We start from the raw sequence: 15,475 nt of genomic DNA on the forward strand, positions 1-15,475 counted from the left end.
AAAGAAAAGCCATTTCCGCATCTCGCCGCTTGTTGTTTGCATTGGTCAAACGATTTGCAGTCTTTTGTGTGTTTTTTTTTTTAAAATAGCTTGAAAAGCGATTTTCTCGTTTTCTCACTTTTCTCGCAGAGAAAACGGTGTTTTACAAATGTGTAGATGAATAAATTTTCTATGAAAATATGTCCTCTAAGTATTTTTTCAAATTTACGGAAGTCCGTAATGAAGCGAATCAAAATATGATAATACGCAATGTCTGGTACTATTTGCCCCAGCATTTTTGAGAATGGTCACAAAATTACCTTTTAGAAATTGGCTCGATAAACATATTTCCTTACAAAATAGAGGAAAATTACTTTCACAAAGTTGTAGAGCGGTAAATTTCCTATAAAACTGCGCTAAATTAGAAATTTTTGAAGCGCTCGAGTAGCTTGGGAAAAAATTAAATATCCGTTTTGTGACTTTTTGCCCCAGTCTCCCCTATGCTTATTTTTCAGTATAAAACTTTAATATTTTTATTAAGGTAAAAATTTTAAATATTTTAACAATTTATTGAAGAACTCTGACTAAAGAGTACTGTTTGTTATTGAATTTCTTTTAAATAGTTTAATCTTTTTGTGCACTTCATTTACTCCGTGTGAAATTTGTTTTACGGACGATTAATTAAAAAAAAAATCGCCTGCGGGTATGCAAGTTTTCTCGACGCATAAAGCCATTTCGCGCGTTTTTTTTTCGGTCCCGAAAATATGCATAATCCCGGAACTTAGTGTAGATTTGCGAAGTTACAACTTAATATCTGATAAATTAGAGAAATAAATTGTTTTCTATAATCTCCTGTCTTTCTTCTCTAATTCAGAACAATTTTTAAGTGCCTTAAGTGTAAATATTGTGGAAGCGAACGTGACTGATTTCACGTAGAATACAATGGACGCAGAGTCAGTTGAGATCGACGGGATTCTGTGAAAGATACACGAGAAGTTTTTAACCCAACACACTTCCCATTCACAAAGATTGTTTTTGCAATCAAATGCTAAATATGACTGTATAGTATATTAATCTTTCGTACAAAAAAACAAAAAGTATTTGTTGAAGAGACATTTTCAGGCTTTTTTTGCGGAATATGAATTAATATTGTTGCTCAATTGCCTTAACATATGGAAATAAAAGTGTGACACCTTCTGACCTTTGCGAAGTTAGAAAAAAAGAGTCTAATGAAAAATAGAAAATCTGACCATTCTACAAGAAAAAACCTATCACGTTGATCACACTCATCATTTGAAATTGCCATTAAATCCCCAAAAGTTATGAGTCAAGAAATTGAGTTGTTAGGTAAATATTTATATTTATTTTGCCACATTTAATCACAAAGTTATAATGGTTATAATTGTGTTTATTGCTTGATTTCAAAATGTAGGGGAGACTGGGGTAAAAAGTCACAAGTCGAAAATTTCATAATTCAATATCTTCCAAGATAAAAGAGATAGCGGCTTCAAATTTTTTCCTTAGATAGCTTCCATGGACCTTCTTCAATGTCGTAAGTTTCTTAGAATTCGAACAGGGGATTTAGAAAATAAAAAATATTGAAATTTTTAGGCCTGTTTTTGAAATATTTTTATTCCAAGAGATATCAATTTTTACCTACTTAATTTCCAAAATTGATGCACTGGCGAATATTTCCTAAATGATTTGGATTCCCTGAGTACGAATCCACTATCCGTTTTAGCTTTTTCCAAATATTCTTCTCTCCAGAAATCTTTTTCTTAAAAATGACCACTTGGGGTAAAAAGTATCAAAAGGTATGGGGCAGAAAGTAACAAAAACCGAAGCAATTCCTGATGTCTCACGGCGAAAAGAAACGTCATTCATTGCCATGTGTCGCCGCTTGTTGTTTATTTTGCATGGGTCAAACAATTTGTAGTTTTATTGGAATAATACTCATGAATCACAGAACTGTGATTCGTTACCTCATTCCCCTTAGCCCATCAACCATCGATGTTCTCTGAATTACTCCCCGATTGAGAAGTTTTGCCTGGTTCTCCACTTGATCATCGTGCTCATTTTTTTGTGAGACACAGAAGCAATTGAACACCCCGGATACCCCATGGAACCTAAAAAGATTGCGATGACACGTTGAGAATCTGCATTCCTCCGTTTATAGGCATCAACTATATTATATAGCACTACTGAATGGTCACACTATGTAAATTGAGTGGCATATACTATGAAAAAAACTCTATTTTGCACTAGCACTTCTTCCTTTTTCTAATTTGTTTTTATTTTGCACTTAAGTGACGTTTACTCGGTAACTCTTCGGCAGATTTCGTCAAATGCATCTCGCCCAGTTCGCCATTTTCGCCTTTTCAGAATGGTTAAATAATATTTTCTTGCCAAAAAAAGCCTTTGGAAAATAACTTTAAAAATGCTTTTCTCGTTCAGATAGGAAAAACTCTGTTGCGCAAAGGTGTAGAGAAATAAACATCCTATGAAAATATGTCATCTAGGCATTTTTTAATGTTATGGGAGCCCGTAATAAAGGGTATCAAAATGTGATAATTTTACCCCATGCCTGATACTATTTGCCCCAGCATTTTTGAGAATGGTCACAAAATCACCTTTTAGAAATCGGCTCAATAAACGTATTTCCTTACAAAATAGAGGAAAAATTACTTCCACAAAGTTGTAGAGCGGTAAATTTCCTATAAAACTGTGCTAATTAGAAATTTCTGAAGCGCTCGAGTAGCTTGTAAAAAAATAAAATATCCGTTTTGTGACTTTTTACCCCAGTCTCCCCTATATATAGCAAGGAAAAAAACTTTACTTTCCATTCTCAACATGACCATTATATACGTACACACTAAGATAAGTAGCGGTAATTGCAAATTGTGTTATCAAACAATGCCCGCGTATGCCTTTCGCCCTCAATAAATCATATTTTCTCACTCTTTCAATTTTCTAAGTCATTATCAACACAAACACTAATACTTTTCTCACCAGTATTTGTACATCAGCAAATAAAATCAATCGTATATGCGAACAATGAAGCATTAAAAGTCACAAAACATTTATATTAAATTTTTCCCACTATAATAACTGATACTGCGTATCCCATGCAAAAATCGCATAAATGTTTTACGCGAAAAACACTGATGAACATCATGCAATGTATTCGCGGAAGTGGAATGGTAAGAGACAAAGAGACTCCTAAATATCATTAACTTTGTCGTAATCAAAAAAATTGATAACACGGTTTTTATGGTGATTTGTAGAAAAATGTGCTGAAATTTGCGTATTTAACCCATATGAACTATAGGTGTTTACTAACAAATTAAAGATAGTGTAGGATATTTATCTATCAGTTGAATAACAAACGATCTTATAACATAAACTAACAAGTTTTTAACAAAAATTCCGACTGGAAATAAATATCTAAATCGATTTTAATTGAAGCTGAGATTTGTTTTTGAAAATTTTTAAACCTAAACTCAAATTTTACTTAAAAATTTGTATAAGTCTGTTAAGAAATCTTCGAAATTACTTTATAAATACAATTAGAAAAGTACAGTTTTTTCAAGATTTTTATATTCGTTATTTGTATAAATTCTACTGGTTTGAAGATAACCAAAAACCTATAACATAAGACATAACACTCTTTTAGAACCAAATCAGTTCGCTTAATTTAAAAAAAGAAAACTTTTTGGTGTTTATAATGAATTTAAATCTGCAATATAATACAAATCTTGAAATATACGAACTTTACAGCAGGACAAATGTTCTTTTTTAATCCTGCAAGTGCTTCCTAAAATTTTACATTATATTTGAGGTTATGTATAACTAGAATATCACGATATAACGCCGCTTTTTCAATACTGTTTGTCCCGCAATTACCAACATCACGCTATCAGTGACAAACAAACACTTGTACTTAATTGTGAGCTAAAGTGAAGTGTACCAAATTTCGGCATAGTTACATGCAATCACCAAAGTCTACAATATTTTTAATACATATTAAATTTTTTGTTATTTTTTTTTAAAGGAACGTTGCTTGGAACCGCATTTGCTTTTTTCTAAAATCATTCTTAATCTTAATACATTTTTCAATTAATAAAAACATAGACATTGCATTGGGTTATATTCGTAATATTTCGGTCACCTTAATTCTTATAGTTCTTTTTATAGTCTTTTTTGCATTGTATAATCTTAGTAAGCAAAGATTAAAAATTCATGAAAATTTGAGGAATAAAAGAAATGGCCGAAATTGCAAGCTGTCCAAAATTTACTACAGCTACCCTAATTCGGAACTTTAAGATTTCCTAACAATTTTCGATGTGCAAAGGAAATAAAATAATTTAAAAAAAAAACAATGAAGAAGTACTCTCGAATGTAAAGTCTTGTACTTCTTCGTGGCTTTCTCTTTTGCCTACCTAACACAGTAAGAACATTTCAAAATTTCAAAATAGAAATGATTCCGAATTACCCCATTTTATTTTTATTATCCAACCTTTATTAGAAAACAATTTAAAAAAAAATCCGTTTTAAGGTAAGAATTCAACATTCTAATGATATATTAAAGAACTCAGAATAAAATTAGAATTACTTAATTTTCAGTTTGAAAAAAAAAAGAATTTTGAAAAAATTAAAATATTTATGATTTTTTTTAAAATGTGCGCTGAAATTCTTCGTTTATATTACTGCATTTCTGTATGTTATTCGATTTTTTTGATAGGACACTTACACGCAGCTGAAGTTTTTCAAGACTTATTTTCCAAATGTTTATGAATTAAATTTAAGTTAACTTAAACCATCTAGTTTCTCTTTGTTGTAGGGTAATACAGAACATATTCTATCAATTAATTTAGTATTTTAAAATTGTATATTTTTTTTGCTAATGTGAAACTGCCCCACCTTCTTCTAGTATTTTCATTTTTTCCTTTTTGATTTTGAACCGTCTAGATAGAAAGGGTTAAATGATGAACTATGTGCGTTATACTGTAACACTGAACTTCAGCATAATTTCTTCGCAATTCTTTTAATAGAAACCACTTTATATAACATAACAATAAATCTTCAATTGACTTTTATTTTACAAATGCAGACGTTAAAGCAACAAATTCGTTGAAGTATTCATTCAGTAACATTGAGGCAAATGTCCCGAAAATTATTAATAAAATTCTATCACACCCCACAGAGAATTTCATGAAAATAAATAGTCAATTTCCTGACCAACATCATTTAATCAAATTAACTCATACCAATCAGACAACCAAGAATTCTGCCCCTAACACACGAGAAATTTTTATACCAGAGTCAACGCCACGCGCGTCTTTTGCATTCGTCAATTATTTATGACTCAGTGTATTAACATTTCTGGAATAAAACATACAAGTTTTGTTATGGCATCTGATTAAGTTACACAGGTGAGTTTTTTTTATAGTAAAATCTAAAGCAAGAAAATTTAGTAATTTCCTAGGTCGCAGTTTCTCCTGTTTCTCTCTTATGTATGCAACATTATACTACATTTCATTTCTTCATATTTAATTCCTGCAAACCGCTTCTATTTTTAACTAGTGGTCAGATTAATGCGTGTGTCGACTCTTGTTGGTATTTGATTTAGATGCGAGGGAACATGAGTGCAAAAGCATGAATTTAAATTGCACGAGGGATACGTTGGAAGAGAAGCTGAAAACTACATAGAAAATCCACCATCCATGATCATGTCTCAGTTGCATCCGCTCAGAAAATATTGTACATTAAAGAGCTGACAAGAATGAGTGGCAAATAAGTGGGTTGGACGTTGGACGTTTTCAACTAACCGAGAAAGAATATGAGTCTTAGAAGGTAAAATACAAGAGAGGCACACAAAACACCAGAGAAAACAAGAAAACTTTCCAATTTTCCTGCCGGTCTCTCAACAATATTAATTTCTGCTGCAATAACTTTGCGGTCTCTCTCTCTCTATTTGAACTAGATGACTCCTAGCAAATTCAGGAAAGAATTTTTGGCCAGTTGCAAAAATTCCTTTGAAAAAAATTAATATTTAATCCAAAAAACACAATGAATATATGAAAGGGTTAAAAAAAAACTCAATAACATTTTTGTCGGAGGGGCCACCAAAAGGTTATCTAATCAGCAGATTTTTTTTTCATTCTATCTATTCTCACTATCACCCAACATAATGACTTTTCCCATTAGTTTGTTTTACAATCAAATAATGCGTACAGAAAAGGCTCACAAATCGCGATAAATCCCTTTTACCACCGCAGATTCACTTTCGGCACTAAATTCTCTGTATTATTTTTATTTTTTTTTTACAGAATGCAATAAAATTCCATTTAATTTTTTTTCTCCATTTATAACTATTTTTCTTTTTTGTGAAACAAGGTTAAAGTGGATCATGCGGAACCTCAACAAAGTTTAAACTTCAGCACTTTGTAGGTGTTTTGCAAACAGTAACAATGAGCAATGTGAAATAGCGGCTCATGAAAAAAAATAAATAATATATAGGGCAAAAAACTGATGATGTATTGCATAAAACATATTGCAAATACTTTGATATTAAATCATAGTTTTTCTTTATAAGTCAGAAGATAAGTGAAAAAATAGCAATAAACAGGGTAATTAAATTCACAATCATCTTCTTTTGCGACGATAGAAAAAGAGTCACATCTTACATTAAAAAGTTGCAATGACTTTTTTAATGTGTGTTTCTTTTTCTTTTTCCTCCCCTATACGAGACTTAAATTGCACATTCAGTGATAATTTCATAATGTTTAGTTAGGCAGAGCCTACAATTAAAATCAATCAAAGACGGAGATTACAGCCTTGAATTGGTTGTTAACTTGTGAAGATAACTTAATCAAAGAAAATAATAGAATTTTTATAATCGTTTGTTTAAAAGGTAATTTCAATAAAAATTTCAGTTAAAAGAATTTTACAATAAAACGAAATCTTCGAATTTAAAATGATTTGCGAATTTTCCCTTGGGATCCTTGAGGTTGCTCTTATAGTGAGACAAACCATGGAAAAGTTGAGCATATTTGTTTTAATCGAAAACTTGAAAAATGCTGGCAAATTTTTTTCAAATTTAACTACTGTCCGAATTATAAAGTATTCCGATCTTAAGAGCCGAATTTAGCGAGAGTCTACTGACTAAGGTTCAATTCTATTTAAAAATAGGATAAAAGGTCATATTTCAAAGCTGTGCCAATTCAAGGCTACCCCACTGCTTCTTACAGCGTTATCACTCTTGCACATTAAAATTTTAATGTGATTCACATTAATTGTCGCTTGGAAGCGTCCAAATATGTTATTTGTGTCTTTGAGTCACTTAATATTTGGGGTTTTTCAATTTATTGATAAAGAAGTGGACTTGGCCTGCAAAAATAACTTTAAATTTACCTAAAGCATAAATATTTTTCACATTAAAAAAGTAAAGAGAAAATCGCATTAGTTTTTCGCATTAATGCTATAAAGCAATTTGTATCAAATTTTGCGGGCCAAAGTCTACCTTTTTATCAACAAATAGATCAAATTTTGAATATAAAATGATTCAAACACACAAATTACACATTTGGACTCTCACCAGCGACAATTAATGTGAATCATATTAAAATTTTAATGTGCAAGTGTGATAACACAGTTACACCGTGAAAATTAATTCTTTATAAGTGGAAAAGTTGAAGACCTAATAGGGACATAAGAAGTAAGAAAGGGATAGAAAAATCAATTACTGGGGATAAAATTCGGTTTAAATTTTTAAGTAATTTTAAAACTTTCTGAATAGAACAAATTATAAAAATCAATCTAAAAAAAACACATCTAAAAGTGATGTGACAAGTGACAACGTTTGGCCTTGGAAAACACCAAAAAATTCTAACTAGAGGTCATTGACCACAATGGACTGTATATCTACAAAGGTTACTTTCAAAACATATCTCAAAGAATGACAAAATGTAGGAGTCATTTCTGAAATCATATAAGTTTCATTAAAACTTAGAATTTACTACTACAATGTGAAAGCATTCAAAATGCTTGTGTTTTTTTATATTTACACACTTTAAAAGTAGATAAAAATATTATTCATTACATTTTTAAATCTGCTATAACATTTAAACAAAAAATTAAAAACGATTTCTAGCTTGAACTTGGATGGATAAACTACAATTATAATATTATATTGGTTAAATAAAATGATGTCTGTTGTTTGTCAATCAATTAATTTCATAATAAATTTGTTTATTTCCTGCCTTTTTTGTGTTTTTTATCAAAAACTATATAGGTTCTTTTATTTATTGAATAATTCAAGAAATTACATTTTGATAGTAATAAAATTAATTTTTATGCCTGAAAATGTAATTTAGGTTCAATTATTTATTAAAAAAAAAACAGAAGCATGAGAAATTTTTAATTTAAAAAAATCAAAATTTTTATACGTTAACAGTTTGTTGTAACAAATTAGTAATCTAAAAGGATGTCTTTCTCAAATCAAGTTTTTTTGTAGCATATAATTATTAGTTTTCAGTAGTAAAACTACAATAGTCAATCACAAAAATTAAGAAAAAGTACTTTTAAACACAATTTATTTGCTGAACTTCTTATTTAAAATTTTTAAAAATTCCCCGTTCGAACCTGATTTTCGGAGATTTTTTTTGATAAAATTTTGCAGCAATAATGTTTACTCAGAGTAGATTTATCTGACATAAAAAAAACAAGATAGGGGTATTTCCTATGCTAAACTCGTACTCGTTTTAAGTAAAAAAAATATTTTATTTCTTGGATCACAAAATAGTAATATTTTGTATAAAATTCTCCCAAAAATATTAAATTTAATTTTTCAAAAATCAATCGTTTAAATACCATTTTATCTCATCTACTAACAGGAAATATTTAGTATTTTGACTTCTGGTGAATCTTCTCTGAGCAATCGTGACTACCGCAAAGTTTGTTTTTTTTTAAGGTTACCAGGTTAGTCAGGACTTAACGGCTGAAAACTTAAACAAAAATTTTAAATTTAGATTTAAAAAAAATCAGAAAATATAATTCAAGTATTGTACTCTTATAAGTCTAACATCTTGAATTACACAAATTTTATTATTATGTTAAGAAAAAAAGAGAAAATATGCTGTTTTTTTTTTGTCCTTTTGAGCCAAGAAACCCCTTAACTGGCCATTTGCAACAACTTACTCTCCAATTTACCGCAGATTCAGTCCAATTAAAATATTGGCAATTATCAGACTGTGATTTGTGGGTATTTTGGTAAAAAACAAATTTTCTAAATAATAACTAAAATAAAAATCTAGATAAAATATTATCTAATTAAAATAAAAATCTTAATTTTCATTACTTAAAAAAACTTTGACAAATAGAAACTTATTAAGAATTTATGAACTATCTTGGCAACAGAAGTAATATTCTGAAAAACAAGTTTTGGAAAAAGGTCAAATGGATCTTTTTAAAATTCTGCCAAAAGGATGTTATTTTACAATTTTACAAAACTGTTTCTCGTAAATTATACGAAAAAACATACTTAGACAAACTTTTAACAAGATCCAGTTGACCGCCAAATTCACAATTTTTTTTTTACAATCTCTATGACAAATTTTTCTTGTTAATTTGACAAAACTTGTTTTTTTTTTTTTCAGAGTATAGTTTTAAAAATATTTATGATCAATTATTAAGCCCAATGCACAATAATTTTTGTTTTGTAAACATGTTTTCGAAATTTCAATGAGAGTGAGTGAGATCTAGATCTAGTCATCTCGCTCATTCTCATAGGAAACTTTGAAAACATATTTACAAACAAAAGTTATTGTGCGCTGGGCATTAGAAATTGTTTACTGTTTAAGGTAAAATTTAAACAATGTGAAATTCCAAACACACCTAATTGAGACGCTCAGAACAAGAGTAGACCATTTTAATAGGGAAATGCATACAAAGGAGACCACTTTTCTCTGAGCATCTCAATTTGGAGTTTACTTTTAATTACTAATTATTACTAAATTTTTAAAGTCCGAACTTCCAAATTGGTTTTCCCTAAATTCCTCGTAGTCAGGAACAAGAAAACCAAATTTTAGACAAATTTGGGTAAAAACATAGATAAAAATGAATATTTTTATAAACTTAATAACGTTTTCATTAGAAAAACCACAATTTACCGACAAAATATGTAAGATTCATGACTTTTTTCTAAATAAATCCTTAAAAAGATTTTAAAATATGGAATATATTGGCTCCGGCACACCTTTTAGATCATGTAAATTTCATGAACTAGAAATTCGAAACCCTTTCTTTCTCACATGTTTTGCATATGACTATCTCATTCTTTCGCATACCAAATTCGATTGAGCTAAATTGAATTTGGAGTGATGTTTAAGTGAAGAAGAAGAGTACGACAGAATGAGATAGACATATGCAAAACATGTGAAAAAGAAAGGGATCCGAAATTCGACTTCATGAAATTTTCTTGATTTAAAAGGTGTGCCCGAGCTATATCAATTGGAATGTTTTATTCTAAATTGAATTCAGCTATCGAATATCATTTTCAGTGTAAGTATTTATACTTTAGGTGTGTATTGTTGTAGAGAGCATAGAGGGGTTAATAGTTAATGCAAAATTCATTTTTCTAAAAAAAAACTGTTTTAAATCTGACCTTGAAATCTTTGTAAGAAACTTTATGTACGTCTTTTCCTTTTCTATTTATATACTTCACAAAACATGCATTGAGAAGAACGCGGAAAAACAAAGTGATAAAGCTTCTCCGAATGAATTAATAAAATGGAAATCCAACTGCTTTAACGATTAATTCAAAATTGTGGCATTAAAACCTGCGAAAAACTTAATGAGTTTTAAAACAAATTGAAGCTAAGATCTTGCCAAAATGAAGGAGCATACAGCTCCCCAAAATTTTGCCCCCAAATGCGTAATATATTTACGAATGGGATTGTGTCTCGTGTTTGTAATTGCGCATAAAATGTTTGTACCTCCCTAGAAATCATGGAATTCCCTCCTGTTTACGTGTTTTTGCCATATGGAGTGAAAGAAAAATATACTAATCCCACCAGAGGAAAATATAAAATGATAATTCAATTGTCAGCCCACCCAGAAGTGATAACAGATTTTTTTCAACTTCTTTTTTGAGCCTATTATTGTGTGGAAATTTGTTGAAAGTGACTGATGAATGGTCTTTGTTGTCTGAAGAGGGAATTTGCATGAGTTTCTTCGGATGATTTTGCTGCATTTTACAAAAGAATTTTGCAAAGATCAGCGGAGTCTTTGGGGAAGATGGGTTTTCTACTGTTTTTGCCTCAACTTGTGAGGCCTTAAATGGCACTAATTGGGAATGGCCAGAAGATGATAGGAATTTTGTGTAATTAGAAAAGTTCACCAACCTCCGAGAGACGACAAATCATCTCCCATTTTTGCTGGAGTTGCCATCTGGTACTTGTTGGCAAATGAGAAACTCCCTGCTACGTTCCAATTTCCAAACTGCGCCGTCTTCTCTAATCTCTGATGTCTCTGTGTCTCCAAAAGATGCCTCTCCCTCTTCAGCTGACCTCGAATGTTTGCCCAAAAGCCAGGCAAAATTCCTCCAACACAAACACTCTCTTCTATTTCACAATTCTTGCAAAACTTCCCAAATTCACTTAATTATCTTCCTCAGCCCCTTAATTTCTTCTGCCCACGTATATTCAACCCGTCTTCCCAGGGTTTACTCTTTGAATCGCAGATTTATTGCAGGAGAACAAAGAATATCAATTCTCTGCTTACAGAAGTTTTCTCTCTGTGTTTTGTTTACAAAACAACTTCCGCGAAGTGCGTCAATTTTCTTCACACTGCTCTTTTCACAAATTCAAAATAATCTCAAGGGGTTGATTTTTCACACTCGGACAACACACAAGACTTCTCAAACGTAAGTCAACGTGTCGATTTTCACTGAGTCACTGGAAAAATCGCCTTTTTCTGTTGCCAAATCACAAATGTTGCTGCTCCTTGTTGCGCAGCAGAAAACACAATAAAGCTGACAGTCAGCGCACCCTGCGATGGGGCCTGGAAACTTGAATGAAAGCTTTCGAAAATATATTTTCGAAATAGTATTGCCAGATGCAAAATTTAATACAAAAAAGCCCGCCAAAAGCAAATTTTGTTTTCTTTTGGTTCGTAGTTCTTCAGTTTCATGCACTCTTTACTTTTTCAATGTTTGTTTATTTCGAATATTCATAGTCATAGAAAATTTAAAATCAGAAAACGTGTAATAAAAACATCAACAATACTTATAGTATTACAAGCTATGTGAAGTGATAAATCCTCTGGATGGGATTCTCAATTTATACAAGGTACCCCATATCCACGGCATGTTTGAACATATCGGCTACGCGCAAGCGACCTTCTTTTGTTGGAATTGGCTTCAATACCCATATTTCCTGCAGAGGAATTGCATCATCTCCCTGAATTGAATCCAGATCGAAAGCATCGCTCTCTGGTATGACGGAAAATGGCACAGATTCAATTCCCATTCCCACACCGAAACGTGCAAATTTTCTCATTTCCTCCTGAAGTGCCGAATAGGGAAAGATTTCAGGCTTTGAACCCAGGTCCTCAAGCAGCCGGCAACAACTGGAATGGTAAGCTTTGAGAAGATCATCGTAGTGTTTTTCCCTGAGTTTTTGAGTTGTACATGAGTAGATAAAGAATGAGATGTCTATAGCCAAGGTAGCACATCTCGCTAGCTGGAAATCTATAATTCTAATATCTTTGGGCACTTTTGGCTCAGAATCCCCTGAACTTGCATCATATTTAAAGAGAAAATTGGGTGTCCATCCATCTCCATGACCAATAACTGCTAGAGGTGACTCAGCATGAGTAATTTCACACAGGTTATCGTAGAGATCATCTGAGATGAACTTTAAAGCTTTCTTTTCAATTTCTGTTCCTGGATATTCCTTTGCAAGAGCGTCTTTAGCAACAACGATCTGAGTTTTCATAAAGTCACTGTACCATGCTTTGAGACTTGAAATGTAATAGGTTTCTTCCACTTTTTGAGATAATTTAGCAAAGTTCTCAGGTTCTTGATCCTTCATGGCCAAGGATAGAGCATGCAATCTCCCAAGAGATTCCAATGCGAGGCGACAATGTTCAAAATCCATCCCATTTTGACGATCTGCTGATACAAATCCATACTTGCTCAAGTCATCCAAGGCCACATAATCATGGTTCCCATCGCAAAAAGAAGAATAACATCTGAAAGAGTCACGGAAGTTATGAAAATACACAGCTGTGATATTTCAATGTCAACCTTGGATATTCAATAAAGGGCTTCTTGGGGCTCCTCCTGGCTTGAAAGTCCTCAAATGTCGGAATAATATCTTCGTAGAAGGTGATTTCATTCTTAAAGAAGGCAGCTGATCTGAAGGTCTTCCGACGACCAATGTTTTTGGGCAAGCCCTTCACCACGAAATTTAGACAAGTTGAGGAACAACATCCGGGTTCTTCTCCATCAATTCGCAGGCGAAACACTTCACTGAGATAGGAATCTCCTTTTTTGCTGAACCCATCCACCAATTGGTATCCTTTTAGATTGTAGTTACCCTCCTTCCTGAGGATTTCCATCAGTTTGTCCTCAGTAAATGCTAGAGAAATATGTTCGCTTAGTGACATTGTGCTTGTCAACCACGTTAGAATTAGAACTGATTGGGCTGGAAGTTGAAATCTAACTGGCAAATCACAATTACGCTTTGAATATTTATCTTATCTCTTAGGTTGGTTAGGTTGATGCTTCACCAGTTTAAACGCTCAATTAAAATGATTAAACTAATTTAGCGGTAATACTCAATTTTAAATGTACAAAAAGGCATCCCATATGTTCCTTTAACACAATTAAATTTTATTAATCCTTAGTGACAAAAAAATGTACAGATAATAAATTGTAAAAATATCTTTCATATGCAATCCATTGACTTCAGTGGTCCTAACATCTATATATAATAAGATCTCTAACAAAGAGAATAAATTATGTTCAGTTTTATTTTCATTTGTATTATCAGTGTTTCATATTTTGGCGAGAGATTTTCTGGGAAAGAAGAAGAAAGGACGCATTTGATGCAAACTCTCATGTTGTGGAGAAATATCCGTGTGGAAGAAAATCGGACCAGACCAGTGCAAATGTCTCAAACATAGGGACAAAATCATATCTTTAGGCTGAACACCATGCTGAGGAATTGTTCGTAGTGGATTGTGATGACACCATCCATGTCTGTATCGTACTGCCGGAAGGATGATGTGAGAGTCTAAAAAAAATGGATTCAAAAGGCAAAATTTACTTCCCTCGAACATATTGCACTTTTGCATGGGATGTGCGAGCATAACAAGTTTCTTACGTAGAGAATAATACAGCACTGAATGAAGTCATCAAAGAGAATCGTCCCACGACCGTATCGATCAAACTTCCGAATCAATAGCCCAATCAAATGGTCAGATAGGCGGTAGCCAAAAGCTGTTAGAGCAGTCTTCAGCTCATTTCGGTCGATGTTTCCGGAATTGTCGGTGTCGAAGGATCTAAAGCAATTCTGCCAGTCTGTCACGTACTTCCACAAGGCCCCAAAATCCTGAAAGCTCACTGTACCCTTGTTCTCCTTGTCAAACATCCCAATCATTAGGCGCACTGTTTCGGGATTGAAGGGGCTCCAGGTGCCATTTGATAAGGCTTGCTGCAGTTCATCGGCCGAAATATGCCCACTGCGATCTTTATCCACTCTGGAAAGCAACAAAAAGAGAGGAATTGCGAATGAGAAACAGAAAAGAAATTATACTCCAAGATAATGCTATCAAATCAGTTTCAAGTGCATCGTCATATGATGTGTCTTGAGCCAAATGAGCCACATCACAGCATCTCCCGAATTTCTTCAAGCTTGGCATGAAACTAATCACGTAAAAGAACACATTGATGACTCATTGGTATTCTATGAATGGGGCGCGATTGATGAGAAAGTGTAATAATGACGAAATTTGAGATTTTCCTTGACACTAACCTCTGAAACACATCCCAAAGAAATTCCTGGCTAGGCATTGGTGATTGGAAAGCCATTTTTTCTACAATAAATCTATTCTACAAGGATAACACTTTCAATTGATACTATATTCACTGATTTATTCGTTCTATTGTACTTAGAAAACCACAAAAGAATCCTGAAACTTATTTCGTTTTTGCAAGAGTTTACTGACACTTTTCTTGACTCACTGCACTGCGTGATCCATCTTCGAAAATCACGTGACAGTTTTCGAAAATTCGCCGGGAAGGTCGAATTACCAATTCGAAAAAAACGCGCCTGTTTTTTTCGCAAGAAAAAGGTCGAATGGGGTAGTGAAGAAGTTCTGAGCCTTCTGAGATCTTTTCCACTACCCAAAAGGGCCGTATCCTCCAGATGTGAGAGTTTGATTTTGTGGGAAAAGCCAACTCTCCGTGTGGAACTCGCCTATTTGGCACGAA

The 15,475-nt window shown here is 32.6% G+C and overlaps 3 protein-coding genes across 3 annotated transcripts in view; all 3 read right to left on the bottom strand.

Moving 5' to 3' along the window:
- LOC129799726 (BCL2/adenovirus E1B 19 kDa protein-interacting protein 3-like) overlaps positions 1-12,034 on the bottom strand; it is a 31,762-nt gene extending 19,728 nt beyond the window's left edge. Inside the window, exon 1 of the mRNA XM_055843892.1 lies at positions 11,382-12,034. Within this exon, the coding sequence (XP_055699867.1) occupies positions 11,382-11,427 (46 nt within the window). The 5' untranslated portion in view covers positions 11,428-12,034. The remainder of the gene's footprint in view (positions 1-11,381) is intronic.
- A 146-nt stretch (positions 12,035-12,180) lies between these two features.
- On the bottom strand, positions 12,181-13,709 carry LOC129799727 (uncharacterized). The gene is made up of 2 exons (XM_055843893.1): positions 13,286-13,709; positions 12,181-13,230 (listed from the first exon to the last, which is right to left on the bottom strand). The coding sequence occupies exons 1-2, from the start codon at positions 13,645-13,647 to the stop codon at positions 12,318-12,320; spliced, it is 1,275 nt and encodes a 424-aa protein (XP_055699868.1). The 5' UTR covers positions 13,648-13,709; the 3' UTR covers positions 12,181-12,317.
- Positions 13,710-13,848: 139 nt separating this feature from the next.
- On the bottom strand, positions 13,849-15,251 carry LOC129799728 (programmed cell death protein 6-like). The gene is made up of 3 exons (XM_055843894.1): positions 15,018-15,251; positions 14,367-14,742; positions 13,849-14,276 (listed from the first exon to the last, which is right to left on the bottom strand). The coding sequence occupies exons 1-3, from the start codon at positions 15,071-15,073 to the stop codon at positions 14,175-14,177; spliced, it is 534 nt and encodes a 177-aa protein (XP_055699869.1). The 5' UTR covers positions 15,074-15,251; the 3' UTR covers positions 13,849-14,174.
- Between the last annotated feature and the right edge of the window lie 224 nt (positions 15,252-15,475).

This window comes from Phlebotomus papatasi, chromosome 1 (assembly GCF_024763615.1).
Source record: "Phlebotomus papatasi isolate M1 chromosome 1, Ppap_2.1, whole genome shotgun sequence".
NCBI lineage: Eukaryota > Metazoa > Arthropoda > Insecta > Diptera > Psychodidae > Phlebotomus > Phlebotomus papatasi.